A 20,665-nucleotide genomic window follows, 5' to 3' on the forward strand; every position below is an offset into this window, starting at 1 on the left:
TCACTCATCAAATGCTGCTTTCATTAAGCGTGAAGGACATCTGATACCCTATCGAGGGGAGCTTATCAGCATTTACAATATTGCCGTTTAGAGTTTTGTAGCTTAGCATATTTTGTTTTATATTTGCGTTACCTTCTTTGTACTGCAACTAATATAATAAGATATTTTATTACAACTTCCTCCCGTGCAACTTTATGTGCAAGTACAAACTCAGCCTCAAACAAGAACAACCACAAGGGAGTTTTCCAAGTCATTCAACCTATGGGCGGTTGAGTGCTTTATGGTTTAGGCTAGATTTGACTATCCTTACCCTGCCTGAATAGTCATAAGGTCAAAGATGTAAGATGAAAGGACACACTGAAGAACATCATGTTTTGGTCTTGACTGTCTTACAGCTTCAATACACTGCAGCTATGCATAAATGTTGAGCCTTGAAAGCAAATTAACTCAAGCAACACCAAGCATTCTAGGCTTGATATTGAACAACTAGGCTGAGTTGTACATTATGCAATAAGGTAGAATGAGGCCATTTTGGCACAGATGTGGTTGTGTGGGTGTGTGTGCGCTCTAACAGCTAACCACTGGGCAGCACAGCTGTGTCCCCCACCCTAAAACACAAGCTACAGATAATCGCTCTTCTGTGACAAGATGGATGATCTGCCACCATCCAGCCTACAAGCATGGTTTTTAATGTGTGAGAAAAACGTGGATAGAGCAAGAGATAGAGGAGATTACATTTTTCTCTGGACTGTGTGTGAACACCAACACCCGGCGTGTGTGTAATTGTGTTACGGTACCAAGCAGATGTTGGTCACTGACCTGGATCTTGAGTTCACAATCTCGTTGCTAATATATAACCCGGTAGATTTTGAATAATTCAACTAATAGTGACCTCTTCCTCTTCGATTTGTTCAACATGACCATAGCTTATTCATAACACAGCAATTTCTAAAGGATAAAGTCATTGCTCGCTCAGTACCCGTGGCTGTCCACGTCCCCAGTGACTCATGGAATGATGGAATTTTAGTAGCTCTTCAGTGACTCATCAATGGTTTTGTTTTACTCACCATTTCTGCATCTCACAGTTTGGCTCGCAGCTGTGGTTGACAAAGCGAGCCTCGTTGCCCATGCTGTAGCTGTCGATGACCATGCCGCTGTCAAGATTCAGACAGTAGTGGCCACTGTTGGAGAAGTACTGCTCCATCATGCGACTCCTAAACACAAAACAGACTTGCTGAATGTATGATAAAATCCTTCATAAGAGCAAAGTAAACAAATCAAATTAAAACATCCACGTTTCACATCAATATTGGCTGCTTTGAAGGGAATGAAGACATGTATGGCTTAATATAACATAAATGATGTCTCTAACTGAAATATGTAGTAGAAAACCCATTAAAGATTTACTTTATTTAAAGGGGTCATCGGATGCCCATTTTCCACAAGTTGATATGATTTCATTAGGGTCTTAATGAAAAGTCTATAATATACTTTGGTTAAAAATTCTCAATGGTTTTGTAAAACCACACCCTTTTTACCTTGCCAAAATCAGCTCTGCAAAAATCATCCCAATCTGGCTGAGGCTGTTTTAAATGTTAATGAGCTCTGCTCGCTCCGCCCCTCTCTTCTCTCTGTGGAGTGACGAGCCTGTTTATTTTAGCCGTGTTTAGCTGCTAAACTTGCTAACTAGCACATTATTAGGAACGGCGATCGCAAAGATTCATAAAAAAAAAACCCTTATACTCACTTCTGCCGTAAGTGAAGCTGGATCACAAATGATTCGCATGAACATAGACGGATATATGTAGATGGGGAGGCGCATTCCCTTCACAAACAAACGTAATCTAATGCATCAGCTCAGATGTCGGGGTAAATGACGACCACTATGTTCATTATTACATCCAGCAACACAACACCTCAATCGCTCAATTCTTGTCAAACTTACATCCCTGCTCCAGCATCAAAACATGGAGGTTGGACTGTTACAACTGATCTTAGGTAAGACGCTAATGTCAATTAACTATCGTGGGAGCGGCCTCTGTGGGTGTGACGCAACAACGACCGGCATCTGAGAATTTATTTTGTTACAGATTACAGAATATTATTTTTTTTACAGATTAATTAATTTTTTTTTTTACCATTACAGGGTAGATCTGCACATACACTGCCAACACACATTAATGTCCAAACAGCATGTAAAAGTGAACTTAGCATCCGATGACCCCTTTAAGAATCCACATCATTTTATACATATTTTTGACTATAGGGGGCACACTTATTTTGATGACTGATGCAATGCTACATTGTGCGACTTTTGGTTGTAATTTTCAATCGAAGGGCAACAAAAGAAACAATGCAAGTCTTCACTGCTTTCCTTTCGATAAGAAAAGGAGAAAAGGATGGAAAGATGCCTGTGGACAAATAAAACATCCTGAAGACTTGCGTCTTTGTTCTTTCCACTTTAGCCCTGATGTCTTTGAGGACCACAGCTACTGAAAGAGCTTACAAATGGCAGAGATAAGAAACACTAGATGCCATCCTGGCAGGATGTAAACATGCAACGCTTGTCATGATGCACAGATTTCACTCGATATCCGGGGCCGTTTAGACTCCTTGTGGGGAAAAATCAATGGTTTCAACCCAACCCTTTTTAACCCTACGCTTATATCCATCGCCACCTGTACGTTTTTTCAGTAGCTGTGGTCATCATATAAGTATTTTATTTTTCGAGTTGCGTTGCGGTAAATATACCAACAGGTAGCTCCAGTAGCTCAACGAGTGCAACCATTTCATGTCATCGAAATAATGGTGCCCCCCATAGTCCAAAAAATGTATAAAATGATGTGGATTTTTTAAATAAAGTAAATCTTTCTTGGGTTTTCTACCACATATTTCAGTAAGAGACATATTTATGTTATATTAAGCCATACAAGTCTTAATAAAATACTTTTGTATACGTTACACCATTACATGATTACATAAACTAGTGAGTTAAACCAGTTCACTGAAACTGTCTGAATGCTGTAAATAATGTTCCGTTTCTTGCACAGACCAGTCATTTTGCTTCATAAGACCTCTATACATAATCAGGAGCCACGGGTATTAATTTTGTGTTCCGTGATATGCTTTTTTTTTTTTCTCAAAGACGGACAGCCGCTGACTTGCATTTTTATGAAACATGAAAGACCACAGTTACAGCTGAAAATCAAGAAAAAAAGTCACAAGGATGGCCTGAGGGTGAGTAAAATAACAGCAAACTTTCATTTTTGGGTGAACTATCCTTTTAATGTAGTTGCAAAATGTGGCTAACCTGAACTCCTGTTCGCTGACCACCTCTCCCAAGTACTCAATGATGAATTGGCCGGCACGTAGAGGCTGCTTGGTACGGATCCCCCAGCCCTTCCCTTCAGCCCGGAAGCGCTCGAGGTACTGCACCCACTCATGCCTCTGGATACGCTGGTTATCACACTGATCACCACACGGACACGTACTTGGAGAACACTCTGCGAAGATCATCCTGAGACAGACAGATGAGAAACCAATGGGATCCACTTTATGAACTCCACCAGTACACTAGCAGTCACAAGTTTTTGAACAGTATGTTTCTAAAGAAGTATTTTTTGCTCACCAAGCCTGTATTTATTTGATACAAAGTACAGCAAAAACAGTAAATATTTTTACCATTTAAAATAACAGGTTCTTTTTGAATATATTTTAAAATGTAATTTACTCCTGTGATCAAATCTAAATTTTCAGCAACATTACTTCAGTCTTCAGTGTCACATGATTCTTCAAAAATCATTCTAATATGCTGATCTGCTGTTCAAGAAACGTTTTTTATTATTTTTATCAGTATTTAAAACAGTTGACTGGAGTAATGATGCTAAAAATTCAGCTCGTAAATCACAGGAATAAATTACATTTTAAAATATATTCAAATAGAAAACAGTTATTTTAAATAGTAAAAATAGTTTTGATAATTGTACTGTTTTTTGCTGTATTTTGGATCAAATAAATGCAGGCTTGGTGAGTAGAAGTGTACAACTTGGTAGTGTAGGTAAGCAGAAGAGAAGATGTAAGCCTCCTACCTGTTTAGACAGTCATCCTGACAGCCCTTCTCGCTGTGCTCTTCAGGCGCCCTGCAGTTACAGGTGGTGGCTTCATAGCCAGAAAGAGGCTTCACATCCACATAGACATCTAAGAGGGAAAATATAAATGTGTTAGTCTTAAACATCTGCAAAACAGAAAGTGTGAAAAAACGAGAGCAGCATAATCACAAAGGAATCAACAACTCCCAGTTCTGTCAAATCAGTATATTTACGGAAACACATTTATGTTCTGCTCTGTAGTGTTGTTGTGCTTATGGGGTAGTGATAAAAACTAATGAAAATCTACTTACTGGATCTGATCTTCTTGTAGAGAGGCACATCGGGTCTCTTGTAGAGCTGCAAAGAACAAAAATGCATCATTTAGTAAAAAGATTTTTGCTGACAATGAGGCATTAAATGGCGTTAAACAGATTTACTCTTACAACAAGGGAAAAACATCTGACGATACGGAAAGAAAAATGAACTTAATGAAAAATATATTCTCTGAAAACCTAATAATAAAGAATAAAATAATAAAGATAATAAACAAGTAGATTAAAGATGTTTATTGGAAACCAAGACCACAATACTGAATAACAAAATGATTTTGCAGCAAAAAATATAAATGACATATGCTGCTGTCAGCTTAAAGAAAGATGTGGTTTTAAGGAGTTACCTGATCGTGTTTCCAAAGCCACAGGATGTCATAAGGCAGCTGGAAATCAATGCGTTTCTGTCTCAAGTATTTCCCTGGACAAACACAGAAGACAAATTGCAGTTATTAATTCAATCTCTTTGTCCTTTCACTTGAGGCTGCGCCATTCCAATATTGAATCAACTAATCACCTCATAACTCATAAACCATAACTAATCAGCCTGATTGCCCATGGGGCCATACATAATGAACTGGTTAGGAATGACAATGAAAGCTGTATACTGGAAATTCCACAAGCTTACTCACGGAAATAACAGTTCTTTAAAACTAAATCAGTCAACCAAACTCCAATTAGATATAGTGCTAAATTAAGTAACGCATGTCAAAATCTGCAGACTATTAATGGTCTCAACTTTAACCTATGATTAAATGACTTAAAACTCACCAACATGAATGGGGGCAGGAAGAAGGCCATACTCGTGTTCGCCTGGAGTGTATTCTAACTTCTCCTTCTTTAGCTGTAGCAGCTGACTGCGAGGACTGATGGGAAAACGTAGGGAGGTTACGTTTATTTTCCTAGTCTATGAGTGATAGATAATAAGATGTGCTGAATGCGTTCATTCTTACTCGTCAGTCTTGTACACATCAGAGTAAAGCCCCGCTTTTTGAAACTTCTTTTTGGGTGGTCTAGCAACTCTCTTCTCCCGTTGACTGGTCACTGATGGGTTTGGGGCTTGTTCCAGGGAAGTAGGGCCTGTGCGCTCTGGGGACGACTGGCCATCCGGTTTTCCCTCCAGCGCACTGCAAAGAAAAGCATTCATTTATTATGAGATTAAAAATTGTGTCGTTTAAGTCAACATTAAATTGATGTCATCATTAAAGCACCATTAAAGGTTTCAAAAAAGTTGTGGAGGAATGTAAAAAAAGGACATTTCAGAGAAAATTCTCAGACCAGGATATGGACACAGATATTTTAAGCAAAGCAAATAGGTTGGTTTTGATCTTATCTTGATTTTAAACAGATTTTAGATACGTTATCATATTTATTTCACGCTTGCATGTTGGTCCATGTTAATTCAAAGCCATATCAGTGTCACATGATACATCACAGATCATTCTAATATGCATAAATGGTGCTCAATGACTTCTTATCAATACTGAAAACAGTTGTACAACTTAACGGGAAAATTCAAGCTGCAAGAAGCGATAAAAGGGCCCTTGTAACCGGGCTCTTCATCACCTGGTGGCTTTAGGAAAACAGTGAATGGTGAGCAATATGCATTTAAAGCGGTAACTATAGATAGGGATATGTCAAAGTCATTTATATATGCCAAACTTTCTGCTACCTGGTGGTGGTGTTATGACTATAACTGGATATTTGCATGTAGATGTCTTCAGGCCAGCACTTTTATTAAACATATTAAGTTTGGTGCAGATTGAACATGGTATGTCTGAGTTAGTGCAAAGCATGATGTATCCTGTTCCCAACAGGTGGCACCATGATTAGAACTGAATATTGGCTTTTAGATGTCTTCAGGCCAGTACTCTTACCAAACATATGAAGTCTGCTGCAGAATGCATGTTTAAGTTAGTGTAAAACAAGTCATTTCCTGCTGTCAGCAGGTGGCGCTATGATTTTAATAGAATATTTAGATGAGTTCAGGCCAGGACTTTTATCAAAACGTGAAGTTTGGGGCAGATCAGACATTGTATGGCTGAGTTACAACACCTTATATTCCCATGGCAAAACATTGAAATCTGTCAAGCCGCCACGGACACGCCCTTCAACGAAAACTCAAGATATTTGCAATTTAACATCACAAAGGTCTTTTGATTAGACCGACCAAATGTAATGTTGATGTCATTAAATCTCTATGAGGAGTCTGTTAGAGCGTGAAACATGCCACTTTCTGTTACCAGCAGGTGGCGCTATGACTATAACTGAATATGGTCATGGGCATGTGTTCAGGACAGGACTCTTATTGAACATGTTAATTTTAGTGCAGATCAGTCCTGTTTCATGGTGAAACATTGAAGTTGCTGTCAGGCCGCTATGGACACGCCCTTCAACGAAAACTCAAGATCTTCACAATTTAACATCACAAAGGGCTTTAGATTACACTGACGAAATCTGGTGTTGATCTGTTTAAATCTCTAGGAGGAGTCAGTTTAAAATACAACACCTGAAAATGGAAAAAAAAAAACGGCACGAAACTTGCAGAGAAAATTCAAAATAACAGACTTCCTGTTGGGTTTCGGACCTCATACGAGGGGAGTTTTTTGAAGGAATTGGTGTGTTACATGTGTCTACCGAATTTCGTACATGTATGGGAAACATAGCTTGAGGGGGACTTCGTTGAAATTTTATAGGTGGCGCTATGAGCCATTTTGCCACACCCACTTCTGAAGACCCATATCAGACGTAAATTTTCACCACTTTTGGTATGTGTGAAGAGTTTCAGTTTTCAAGCATGTTAAGGCACTCAAAAATGCAATTCAAATTGGATAAGAAAAAGAAAAAGAAGAATTTGAGCAATTTCAATAGGGTCCTCACACCACCACTGCTCGGGCCCTAATTACTCACCCTCATGCCATTCCAAACCCGTATGACCTTTGTACATCTTTGGAACACAAATTAAGTTATTTTTAATGAAATCCGAGAACTTTCTGACCCTGCATAGACAGTAACGCAACTGACACGTTCAAGACCCAGAAAGGTAGTAAGGACATCGTTAAAATATGACTAATGTCCATGTGACATTAGTGGTTCAACTGTAACTGTAACTGTAACTTTTGAACAGCATATTTTGTACCACATACCTGCGAAAACAGTGCATTTCCTCCTGCGTCAACCATCCCCTCCCTCCTTCTGTTCTAGCTCTCGCCATCACATCCTCTTCTCTAGCAGCTGGTCGTTCTTCTTCTTCTTCCTCCACCTCTCTTTCATCCTCCGGTTCCTCTTCTTCCTCGTCGCCTCCTTCTGTCTCCCTGTCCCAGCGTTTTCTCTTGCGTCCCTTTCTGCGCTGACTCTGTATTACAGACTCAATGACGTCAACAACGGTGTCTCCCTCCCAAAGCACACTTCCTCTGTGCCTTTCAGGTAAAGGGTGGTTCTCCTGTTCAGACGTCTGTGGTGGGGGTGACGGGGGAGGCGAGGGCAGCGGGTGCTTTCGGGGACGGCCTGGACCTCGTTTTTTCACCATGTTGTTTCCTGTGCGTGCTTGCCTCTGGAGCTTCTTTGCACGGAGGATCTTGTTGACATGGTGCAGGTTGTTTTTGGGAGGGGGCCGATGGGAGTGATGTGAAGGGGGGGAGTCCCGGCAGCATGCAGGCTGAGAGGAGCATGTGGAGGGACTAGCCTGCCGGCTGGAGGGCCGGAGAGCTGCGGCGCTTCCAGGCGGGTCGAGAGTGCAGTGAGAAAGGCAAGAGGCAGAGTGCGAGAGGGATAGAGGAGGGTGGTGGTGATGGTGGTGCCGATGATGGGGGCCCTCAGAAACCTCGGGAACAATGGACTGGCCAATTCGGTTCTGTGTGCCAGAAACATTTCCTGTGATATTAAAACAAAAGGTGGGTTGAGTGGCTGAAATATTATACACAAAAAATTTAATTATAACAACAATTAACAGAACTTTCCCCATCACCCAATGTCCCAAACATATCAGGAAATCAAGCAGTCAAAATTAACAAACTGCAGAATCTTATAGTCAACAGAGACAATTATAAAGAAAACAATGGCTAAAATAAATTAAATAAAAAAATAATCAAAAATAAAATAAAATGCTCAAAAATAAAATCTAATAAAACAAAAAGCAAAAAATTAAATGTTATTATAATAAAAATAAAAAGCAAAAAAAATAATAAAATAAAAGGCAAAAAATAAAATAATTATTACATAAAACAAAATAAATTAATTAAAAAGCAAAAAAGGAATACAATAAAATAAAATAAAAAACCAAACAATAAAATAAAATAAAAAGGAAAGAATAAAAAAGGGATTTAAAAAAGGGATTTTATTTTTTGCTTTTTATTTTATTGTATTTTATTATAGTAACATTTTTTATTTTTAATGTTACTATAATAAGATACAATAAAATAAAAAGCTAAAAATAAAAAAAATTACTATAAAAAAATAAAATAAAAAGGAAAAAATAAAATAAAAAAGCAAAAAATAAACTAAAAAGCTAAAAATAAAAATTACTATAATAAAATAAAAATAAAATAAAAAGCAAAAAATAAAATGTTATTATGATAAAATAAAAAGCATAAAATCAAAGCTAAAAATAAAATACAATTTTACTAAAAAAAAAAATAAAAAGCAATAATAAAATAAAAAAAACAAAGCAAAAAAAAATGTATAATATAAAATATTTAAAAAAAAATAAAAAGCAAAATAAAAATAAAATAAAAAGCTAAAAATCAAAATTACTATAATAAAATAAAAAAGCAAAATAAAATAAAATTTACTATAACAAAATAAAAAAAAATAAAAAATAAATGAGAAAATAAAATAATAAAAGAAAATAAAAAGAAAAGAAAAGAAAAGACAAAAGAAAAGAAAAGAAAAGAAAAGAAAAGAAAAGAAAAGAAAAGAAAAGAAAAGAAAAGAAAAGAAAAGAAATAAGGAAAGGAAAGAAAGGCCTGTGTATACCAAAGGACTGTATGCAGCAAATATTACTGACTGGCCTTTTTGAGCGCTGACCAACATTCAATACAAATAAACAGCAGCCTGCTACTGACTAAGCAAAACTCTCTAATTCGTGGTTAGATCATCTTTTCATAGAGCATGTTTATTAGCAGGTAAATAACAGAATGTGGAGTTATTATAGATGGTGTAAAAAGATACTCATCTCCTAATAGCCAAATTCTGATGTAGCTGAAAATAACTGTCTGACAGATTCAGCAAAAAGCAGCTACATGTATTCATGTGTGCAGTGCCTCATTAACTGAGTTCCCTCTATCCTCCATTATCCCTTTAATTAACTTACTCTCAGCCTAACTCACTTTTCAACACAGTCTAGTCTATTATGTTCTATTCATCTTATCTTTCCATCAGTCAAACCCATCCTTCCACATCTTTCGATTTCATTGTTTTTTGTCTCCACAATTCCTCTATGCAAGACGTGTTACGAGTCGGGGTTTAATACTTATGCTCAAATCACATAATAATGACTGCCTAAGCAAGCACCACTACATATGTGCACCAATTCATCAACTAACTCTTCCTTCCAATCACATCTTATTCACTGTCTTAGTTTTATTCTTATCAGTTCCATTTTCCTCCAGCACTTAATCCTCCTCTTTTACTCTTTCTCATCAGTTTCTTGCTCTCGCTGCTACAGTGAATTAATGGTGCAGTCAATGACCGTTGGATGACCTCATGTCCTGAGCTCTAATCCTGGATTACATACTATACTTTGCCGTCTCACTAGGGACCCTCTATGCACGAGCACATATACCCAAACACACTCTCCATCCATCCCAGCATGACTGAGAGCCTGCACTATTATGAAAAAATTGCTCTGTTTTAGCCTGGTTCAGCACTGCAACATCTGAACAGGTGTGAGTGTGAAGAAATTTAGACTATTTGCAATCCCACAGCTGTTGGAGTGCAACTAGCCATTAGGGAGTAGACTAGGTACACTACCAGTCAAAGGTTTTTGAACAGGAAGATTTTTGATGTTTTTAAAAGCAGTCTCTTCTGCTCATCAAGGATGCATTTATTTGATCCAAAGTACAGCAAAAACAGAATTACTGGTGAGCAGAAGAGACTTCTTTATAAAAACATTAAAAATCTTACTGTTCAAAAACTTTTGACTGGTAGTGTAGTATGGATTGTCGAACCTTTAACAACAAGCTGCAACTTCAACTAGTCTCGTACCAACTGCTTTAAACGGACCATGCAAAATGTTTCTGATGTGATGGCTTGGCCCTGAAATCAATACAGAACACTGACTGGAAGTACAGGAAATGAATCATAAATTTGTGGCATGCACTGAAGCAAGTGACGTCCAATAAAATTTGAGCACAGAATTATGGAGGACGCTGAGGCAAAGCTATATTTGGAGAATGACTACATTTCACTGCATTAATTCTGCAACCTTCACAAAGTCAAACTAAATTTGGGTCACCTTAGGAGGTTCAAGCCCAGATTTGCATTCAGTCATTTGACAACATCCAAGGATATAACAGGCTTCGGAACATCAGCATTAGTTTGTAAGATTTCTCACTTACCAATCTCTCTTCTCTCTGCAGATGTGGAACGATCTCGTCTCACCGTCCGATCCAACCGTGAAAGACTGGGACTCTCTGACGCTCCACCTTTTTTGCTGCGACTCCCTTTGAGGGAGGTCCGAGATAGTGCAGATGTGAACAAGTTGGTGTGGTGGCTGGTCTCTGCCTCCTCAATGGGGGAAGCAGCATCTTCTTCATCACTCTCCGAGCACTCCGCTGTATTTTGCATGTGTCCTTCAGAGAATGGACCAGACCCAGAAAGGGACTGGTTTCTAGAGAGTTTGGAGTAATCGGTTTCAGAACTTCCCATCCTGAACCAGGAGTCAACAGGATGATGTCCTCGGCTCGCGCTGCCCAAAGACAGTCGCGAAGGCCCAAGACAAGACATAGAGGCTTCTTTTCGCTTGTACCGTTCTGCAGAAGATGAGGAGGAAGAGGAAGGGGAGTTGGCAGAAGCCGCCTGTTTGTTAGCACTGGAGTCGGCAGAGCCATCTCGGCCGAACCGGCAACGCTGCAGGGACTCTACGCTCCCTCGCTCCCCTCTTCCAACTCCCAACCCTTCACCTCCACCACTTCTGCCTCCAATGCTACCTACAACTCCTCCAACATCATCACCCTCCTCTTCTCCACAGCGATCTCGGTGCTTGTGCCTATGCTTGTGTTTGTGGTGCCAGCCAAATGACAGCTCGGACGACATTGCGGGATAGAGTACTGATGAACGACCACCACCCAGGTACTCCTGCCTAAGCAGCTTATGTTTCTTCTTGTGAAATTTGGAAGGGTTGAGAAGCAAGTGCGAAGGGTGATGGTGATGGACATACGAAGGGGGTGGAGGTGGAGGAAAAGAAGGGGAATGAACGTGGTGGGATGGGCCAGAGTGGGGAGCCTGGTGATGGGGATGAGGGTAGAGGGCACTTGCTGGGGTATAACCACGATAGTACCCAAGCCCCAGCGGGGCTGAAGAGTATGGGACACCATAGGAGGGGTGATAGAAACCTCCACTGGAGAGGGGAAAGCCTAACCCAGGTACAAAAGGTACTTCTGATATAGAATCTCTGAGCTTGGGTGGTCGCCCTCTTTTCTTTTTAAGATCTGGCTTACGGACATAATGAAGGGAATCGCATGGGTAGGCTGGGTGGGGTGAATAATATCCACTAAAATTGATCCTAAAGATGGTGGGCAAGAGGTCTCTGTGTAGATAGTGATGAGGTGGTGGATTGGTTCCACCTCCAAGGCTGCTGCTGGCTCTGGCACTACCCAAGGTAGATCCACGGCCAGGGCCTGGTGCCCCTGCACCCAGACCCAAACTGCTACCCAAACGAAGCGTAGGTGTGCGATGACCAATTCGTATATCACTGAGCTGCACGCAGATCTCATCCAAATCTGCCAAGAAGTCTGGGTCTTGCCGGCGTGACCGCAGCTGCAGGTACTTCTTCTTGCGCTTGCGCTTTTGCCTTTTTAGTTTGTCATAACTAGGGCAGCCATGTCCACGGCGTTTGCACTTATGCTTGTGCTTCTCTTTATGTCCTACTAAAGCTGGAGACGGGGCAGCTGGGTGCGGTCTTCTTGTATCAGGCGATGCCCTCGCTCCAAGTGGGGAGGGTGTAGGTGAGGGACGTTCCAAGAGAACTGAAGATGAGTGCCTCCTTCGACCTCTCGAAGAAAGCCCCATTCCAGCTCCCATGGCTGGACCTATGACGCCAGGCATTAAGAGTCCACTTGCCATACCCTGCGAGACCCCTACACCAGCTAAGCCACTTGCACTGCCAGCCTTTTCCCCACGGTCTGAGGTGCTGTTGTTGTCTGTCCCAATGCCACTGTCACTGGGTACCGTCTCTTCGCTATGCGACTCGCTGACTGGGGAAGGTGTAGCCTCCTTCAGCTCACTAAGAGGAGCAGGAGACGTGGGCAAGAGTGGCCTTGGTGGAGAAAACTTTCGGTAATGGTAGTGCTGCCGGTAGTGGTGGTGGTGATGGTGGTAACCCCGGCATGATGATTTCTTTTGAGATGGGTTTGCTGTGGATGATGAGGAGCTTGCTACAGTGCGAGCAGAGGGGGCTGAAAAAGTAGGTGGGGGAAAGGAGAATGAGTGGTGGCCCTGATGGGAATGGCTGCAGTGTGGGTGGGATGAGAAATGCACTGAGCCAGGCTCAACAAAGCTAGCATCGCTAATGGGACTCTGGCCCCCACTTGATTGCGAGAGCGATGGGGAAGGGAACACCTCAGACGGAGGCAACTGGTGTTGCTGGTTTTGTAAGGCCTGCGACTGGTGATGATGGTGTGGGGACGAAGTGTTTGGTGACAAGAAAGGTTCAGGAGGGGGCGTGGGGGCTCCTGGGGAAGGATTCGCTGATGTTTTTGGCTTACGACCCCTCCGTTTACCCATGTATATTGTCCCCTTTTTGCTAACGTTGATCTGGGGTCCTAATTTGCCCCCGAATGTAGCAGCAAGTGATGATAGAGACTGTGGTTTTGTAGCAGCCGCAGCCCCTGGCGCTCCGCTGCTTCTGGAGCTTTCCTGTTCAGTCCCTGGTTTTGGCCCAAGGAGTATCTGGCTCAGGAACCTCTTTCGTTTTACTGTTTTCATTTTATTAATTTTGCCTATAATTGTCTTCATGATGAGCTGCCCATTGCCCTTGCTACGAAAAGGTTTTTCACCTACTGAAGTATCCCCCGACTCAGGAGCAAGTGTTGGGGGCTGGGTTTCTTGCGGAAGGTTTGGTGGCGAGCGCTTGGGTCGCCCTCGCTTTCTTTGCATGGGTTTAGGTGGATGAAAGTCCACTTCAGGATGCAAAACAGGGGGATCCTGCTCCTCCTTAGATTTGAGCAGACTGGAGTAGACTTTTGAGGGTGCCAGTTTGTTCGGGGTGCGGCCACGTGCTGGTGCATCTAACCGAGGCATTTTGGACTTGGGCCGTCCCCTCTTCTTGGGTGAAGAATCAAAAAATTCAGAATCAACAGGGGACATGCGATTAGCAGAGGGAGTCCGTTCCACAGGTTGCCGAGTAGGAGATGAGGAGGAAAGCCCTGATGGCATTGGTTTCTGATGGTTAGAAGCAGCCTCATGTAAAGTTTTGTGGGTGCGACTCACTGCCTTCGTCCAGCGAGGCCGTCGTCCTCGCCGCTTCTTCAGAGGCTTTGAATCCTGCTCAGCTGGTGATGCAGGAGATAGAGCCCCAGTGTCGTCGCATAGTGGAGGTGGGCTCCTGCTGGCACCAGAAGGGTATGAAGGTGAAATAGTGCATTTGGTGGACTCAGCAGGACTTGGTACCCCACTAACACGACTTTCCTGATTGGGACTACGTTTGACTGGGCTTGAGCTCTTACCCCTCTCACTTCGAGGAGCTGACAAAGAACACCTTTCTTTAGCATCTTGCTTCCCTGGCATGGCCGGAGTAGAACCCTTACTTAAATCTCTGGGACTGTCCATGTCTTTGTCTCGCTCACGCTCTTTGTCTTTCTCAGTAAACTCCTCTAATCGTGAGGGGCTCGCTCTAGGCCGTGAGGTTAGTGAGCCTGGCAAACCCATGTGACAGCCTGTACTTCCTATTCTTTCTAAAGAGGAGGACGAAGAAGAGGAAGATGGTGGTGATGAAAGAGAAGCCGTGGAGGAAGAATGAGATGGGCAAAGCCCAAGACGAGACTGAGATTTCATTCCACTGGTGGTACTGTTGTCAGTGCTATCGTTTGTGGATGTCGTCGTCAAGCGACTACTGTTTTGAGACAGTGCAGTACTAGTGGTGGTGGTGGTTGTGCTGCTGTTGCTACTGGTGACTCCTTTTGAAAGTCCATCTGACTCCTCTTTTCTAGAGGTGCCAGAAAATTTCTCCAGGATACTCTCTTTATTTTTGGAGCCATATGGGCGACCTGGGGGCCGTGAAACCGGTGGTGGTGGGGCAAGGTGCACCGCCCTGGAATAAGTGTTCCTATTGGCCATAGCCCGTTCAGGGCGCTGCAGATTAGAAATTAATGGAGGTGAGCTACTGTGTGCTGGAGCTGGTGACACCTTCCGGGCTTTTGGCTTAGGGCACTTTGAAGGCGGGCATGTAGCTATGAGCTGAGCAAGCTTCGCAGTTACCGTAGGGGTACCCCAGGCAGAAATTCCCCTTTCTTGTTCCTTCTGCCCCTCAGGAAAATTGTACTGAGGAGTTTTTAAGCTACCATCCGTTTTGGAGTCCTGTTGCGATGTGGCAGCTGGGGGAATTGTCGGTGGCGATGGGGCAGGAGCAGAGTTGGTTTGTGGAGCATGGTTTTTCTTTCCAGAGGAGGATGATTTGCTTTCTGTCAGGGGGCGATGAAGATTAAGGGGTCTCTCTGAAGAAGCAACAGATTTTACATCAGCCTTTCCCTCAGACTTACAGGCAAGTTTTGGAGGAGCCTATGCACATATAAAAGAAGAAAACAATGAAAATAATTTGACATACATTTAATTCAGTGTAATATGAACAATCATGTACCACAAAGAAATGATCTATTATTAACTGTGCTGGATTTCACCTAGTTATTACCAAAACAATCTAATTTCACATTAATGTCACTACAGTTCCTGATTATTGATTGAATTTAAGACCATTATGACTTGTCCCCCCCCTCCAAATCAATAAAACAGCAGAAAGACTTAGAGGAGGGGAAGAGTTTAAGAGAAATATGGTTTCAAGACATTATGACAGAATTAAGGCAAAGAAACCAAAATAAAGATTGAACAGAGTACTCTGGATCAGACAGAAAAGCATAGCTTTAACTGAAATGAAAAAAAATTAAACAAATTGAGTGTTTAAGTGACTGAAAGAGAGGAAAGCGAGAAAGAAAATAGGGCAAGATTTGCAAAGCTTGTTTATCTGATGAAACCACATTAGCTTAGTGAAAGGAAAGTTTGTCTAGACCTTTCAATCGTGTCACTGTTGGTTTGCCTTTTATGCAATTTTAGCTAGTCTCTTTCTTTATTTACAATGTCTTAGACATCTAAGAAATGTTAAACACCCTTACCCTTTTTGCTGGAGCACTTCCATTCACAGGTGTGACTGGGCTGGTGGAAACGGGAGGAGGAAGAGAAGGTGAGGGAGATGCAGCAGCAGGAGCAGTAGATGATAAAGATGCTCCTCGGCTGACCGAGGCGCTTTTCTCTGCTTCTTTTCCACGACTTGGGCTAGAAGTGTTGCTGCTCGCATCATTGGCTCCGGCCCCACGATTAACACGCCCTCCGCCTCGTCCTCCACTATGCCTAACAGTTGCTCGAAAGGCTGGGCGACAGACATAGTTCTCCAGTATCTTAGGAGGCTTCTTCATGCGCTTGGCCTGTAGACCTATCTTGAGCTTGACATTGCCCTCAGAGTAACTGGTTTCTTTGACCGAGAACTGTGCGGGTTGCTGCTGCTGTTGCTGCTGCTGGTCACTAGTCCCACTCTCAGCACCAGAAGTTTCACTTTGAGCCCCATCTCTTGGTTTCTCTCGCTTTTTCTTTTCCTCTTCATCGTCCTTCTTTCCTCCTACTCCCTCTTTTTCGCGTTCTGCTGGAGGGGCGTTGGCAGGGAGCGGGGGTGGCGTAGAGGGCCCCCCCTGTGTCCTCTGATCCATTGGTGATTTGGGGAACAAGGGGGGCTTGAGTGGGACAGGATGTTCTCACTCACAGGTACAGGTAGGTACTGGAGAACCGTGCAGATGTCAGGTAGGAAGGAGGAAGTGGAATGAAGGGGAAGGGGAAGGGGGGAAAAGCAGAGCTTGGAAAAAAATCCTTGTTGGGTTGAAGTAACGTCGTCCCTTCCCAAGTGCCCAGCCCTCTCACCTTCAAACTGAGGAGATAAAAACAAGAGAGGGGGTGTTACGACCATAAGACAAATTAGCCACACTTCTGAGACAGCCTTAACCTTTAATTTAATTATTAACACAGAATGGCTTTGCAAACATGGATCACCACAACAAAGACGACTTTGAGCGATCCAACTAAGGACACAGAAAGGCTAGACAGTAATATCCAGACCATACAGAGACTTTTGATTATGGATATTTCTAAATGATACCCTACGAGACCAGACAGAAAGCATCAAAGAGGCTTTTGCAGAGGCTTTTGCACTGCTTCATATTCTGATAAACGAATATGATCCCATGCACAATTTGACATGAATAATGCATAATAAACGACAACTTGTAAGATCATGTAAACATATTTTACCAGATAAAAAGTCATAAACAGAGTTTTGATGTCTGCTCATCTATTTGATTGGGCTCAGTACTTTAACTAGTAGACTAATTCATTGCATAAATGTATCTGTTTACCTTTTAATCAAAACTGGAGATAAAGTTTTCTTGTGTTATGTTTGATGACACTGCTTTTTGATAGTTATCAGCAGTCTGTTGTTCGTGTAAACACTCAATGTTTCATTTCAAGAAGGCGTATCAACTACTTTTACAGTACTTTTTTGGAGTTCAGCCTCAGTCCCATTATAGGCAAGTCCTTTTGCAAAACATCACCTTGTGTCCCACATAGGGCTTGGTGATAAAAAGGTTAATAACTACCGCAAAATTATCGCAATATCAAGAGTTCGACAGGGTTTATGCGGAGTGGAAACAGCACTGTGAGATCCAGTGTGAAGCTCTTGAATTCAGTGAAGGACACAAATGACTTGGTAATTTAAACTAGTTTAAAGTCAGAAGAAACGGTGCTGACAAACAAGAGAATCACTGTGCCTGACAATACAGTCAGAAGGCTTTTCATTCTACAAATCGCCATCTTTTACCATGCATTTACTATAGTAACGCAAACTGCACCATGTTATTGTGGCAGAAATGTGGGATATTCATATGCAACTTTATTATGTGATTAATGTAGACATGTATTAAATGTATTAAAGGAGTAATGGAATATAAATACAGTATTTTTGTTAGAGTTAAACTACTGTCAAGTTAAGCTACTGTCAAATTTGCTTTTCCAAGACACAAAAAAAATTATATTATTAATATTGCAGCCTGCATGCTAACTGTGCTGAAGATACACGTTATCAAAGTCAGGCAACACAAACCTGTTTCATTATTCGAAGCAATATCACTCATTAAAACCTGCAGAAACTGAGAAATACATTTAGTTAAATAAGAATGACTGGAAAAGTGTAAAAAATGAGTGTTTGTCATGTTATGACCATAAAGAGTAGTTTAAAACCATAATTAATGGTCTGGTTTCTACAACTTTCACTTATGAGCAAAAATCTGTCTTTAAACTTGAAAAAAGTTAAAAAATTGAAATTTGTGATTTTATCTTTGGCCATATCGCCTAGCCCTAGTGCCACAGAAAGAAATGTGACCCTGGACCACAAAATAAGGGTCATAAGGGTCAATGTTTGACAATTTTCTGAAAGCTGAATACATAATATTTGGCCGAGAGACAACTATTTGAAAATATGGAATCTGTGGGTGCAAAAAAAATCAAAATGTTGAGAAAATCACCTTTAAAGTTCTTAGCAATGCATATTACTAATCGAAAATAAAGTTTTGATACATTTACGGAAGGAAATTTACAAAATATCTTCATGGAACATGATCTTTACTTAATATCCTAATGATTTTTGGCATAAAAGAAAAATCACTTTCACCCACACAATGTGTTGTTGGCTATTGCTACAAATAATACACCCGTGCTACTTAAGACTGGTTTCGTGGTCCAGGGTCACAAATAAGTCATAAAGATATGAAATGATTTATTCATATAACTAAAAATACTTGGACAGAAGCTCAGGAGTCATCATTTTTAAATGGTAATTGGCAATTCCAAGCAGTAAAGTTCACAAACAATTCACAATCCTTTGTAAAAAGCCTTTCTAATAAATTGACCTGGATTATAAAAGACAGAGAGCATAAACTTTTTCTGGAATGCACCAAAAACGTACTGGGGGCTTGACAAAAGTAACCTTACGCCCCCTTAAACACCTCCAAAACAAAAGGCCACTGAGTAATTTAGTACTGCACCGACCACAGGTGCTTTCTGAGGGTCAAGTCATTGAGAGGCGAGTCCGAGCGGTGACCTCAACATAAAGGGCCCTCTGGGAGACAGAGGATCCAGTCACCTTTCCGAGCCCTTTTATGACTGCCGATCAGAAAAGAGCAGAGTGAATGAAAGACCGGGAAAGAAAAGGAAAAGAGAGGGACAGAAGCGGACAGTTTCTTTACGCCCCGCTGAGAGCGAAGGTTTAAAGATTACACAAGTCTATTACGAACGCCTAGGTCATTGGAACGCTACGCGAATGGTTACGGCCGTTTAGCGCTCGGCACGAGAAAAAACTCCGAGAGCCATTTTACGGAGTGTTGTTTCATTAGTGGTGGTCTTTTATATTGAGAAAGTCGTTTTCTGTGAAATCACCACAACTATAAACCGCGCTCCAGAACTTGGAGTCCTGCCTTCCTACTCCCGACTTCTCAATGTTTACTATAATTACTCACCCCATTTCACTTAAACACGCCCTTTCTCTTCCATTCGCCCTCTCCCGTTTCACACACGGCCATCCAAAAATCACACCTCTCTCATTCTCTGCCCGACCTACCCTTTCACCCCGTTCTGTCACTCTTTTCGTCCTCTCACTCATTCAGTCTCCCTCTAACACTCACTTGGAAATCTAACAGTGCAGCGGTCAAACTAGAGTCGTTGTGCTCCCGCTAATCGAAAACACATTTCCCCAGCGCTCCCTCCCTCCGTCTTTTTTCCCTGGTCCGTCCCTCCCTCAGTGACAATCATTCCCCTATTTCCTCAGCGCTTTGGGTCGTACTCCGCTTCTCGTTACTGTGTTATTCGCTCTCTCGTCCCTCCTCTCTTTGCGGAGAAGATGCCAAAAATAAATGCTACCTTGTATTGTAAAATGGCTGAGAGAAGTCTTGAGGGAAGCTGGACAACAATCTAACACAGCATCTGAAGCAATGCAAATCAAACCCATGCTCTTGGCGTTGCAAGCATCATACTCTACCAACCAAACATTTATTTTACAGTGGTTATGTTACAAATATTACATGTTGCTATAAATAATTACTACACTAACAACAAATACTTTTCATTTGCTATGTACATGTAAACATGAACACTACACAAGTGTAGTGCCAATTTATCAACAAACAAAAATGAAACTCTCAAGTGATTCTTGCGCTTCCGCCTCAATCCACGCTTCTTCAGCACCTGTCATTCACGACTCTTTAATCTATGCTTGTTTTGGCAGCATACATGTATAATATACTAACTCTGTGTATCTTAGTCTTTCTTCTGCTATAAAATTACGTGCCCGCGTTTCTTCTACGAGCACCGAAAGCCACAACTTCCAGCCAGCCAAAACACACTGCAGGACAAATTGGGAGGCAATGAGAGTTGAGTTGTAGTTTAGATTTAGTAAGCCTGAGGGTGACTGCATGGCAAGAAGAGAAAAAGCATTTGCAAACTACATCTAAAATTATAAAAGATATAGTTTAGAGAACTTACAGCAGACAATTATCTCCTCTCATTTCCCACTCTTCCTTTCAGATGCAGTTACACTTTCTTCAAAACTGGCATTTAAGCTACAGGACCACATTCAAGCTGCAATTAAATGGAAGCAGCAATTCTTTTCTTCCATATTGTGATGTGCACTGAGATTAGCGAGAAAAAAAAGAATGGTTCATGGCTCTATCCTTGGTCTGTCTATCAGGTCACTTGTCACGGTTTGGTCAGTTACCCGAATACGCG

At 41.6% G+C, this 20,665-nt stretch overlaps 1 protein-coding gene across 1 annotated transcript in view; it reads right to left on the reverse strand.

Annotated features, from left to right (window-relative positions):
• ash1l (ash1 (absent, small, or homeotic)-like (Drosophila)) overlaps positions 1-20,665 on the reverse strand; it is a 41,448-nt gene that overhangs the window by 17,151 nt on the left and 3,632 nt on the right. The window contains exons 3-12 of the mRNA XM_051136203.1: positions 15,961-16,763; positions 10,975-15,352; positions 7,564-8,290; positions 5,371-5,544; positions 5,189-5,283; positions 4,765-4,838; positions 4,400-4,445; positions 4,089-4,197; positions 3,311-3,517; positions 1,068-1,214 (exon numbers count right to left, since the gene is read on the reverse strand). Coding sequence (XP_050992160.1) covers positions 1,068-1,214; positions 3,311-3,517; positions 4,089-4,197; positions 4,400-4,445; positions 4,765-4,838; positions 5,189-5,283; positions 5,371-5,544; positions 7,564-8,290; positions 10,975-15,352; positions 15,961-16,548 — 6,545 coding nt within the window. The 5' untranslated portion in view covers positions 16,549-16,763. The remainder of the gene's footprint in view (positions 1-1,067; positions 1,215-3,310; positions 3,518-4,088; positions 4,198-4,399; positions 4,446-4,764; positions 4,839-5,188; positions 5,284-5,370; positions 5,545-7,563; positions 8,291-10,974; positions 15,353-15,960; positions 16,764-20,665) is intronic.

The sequence above is a fragment of the Labeo rohita genome, chromosome 19, assembly GCF_022985175.1.
Source record: "Labeo rohita strain BAU-BD-2019 chromosome 19, IGBB_LRoh.1.0, whole genome shotgun sequence".
Lineage (NCBI taxonomy): Eukaryota > Metazoa > Chordata > Actinopteri > Cypriniformes > Cyprinidae > Labeo > Labeo rohita.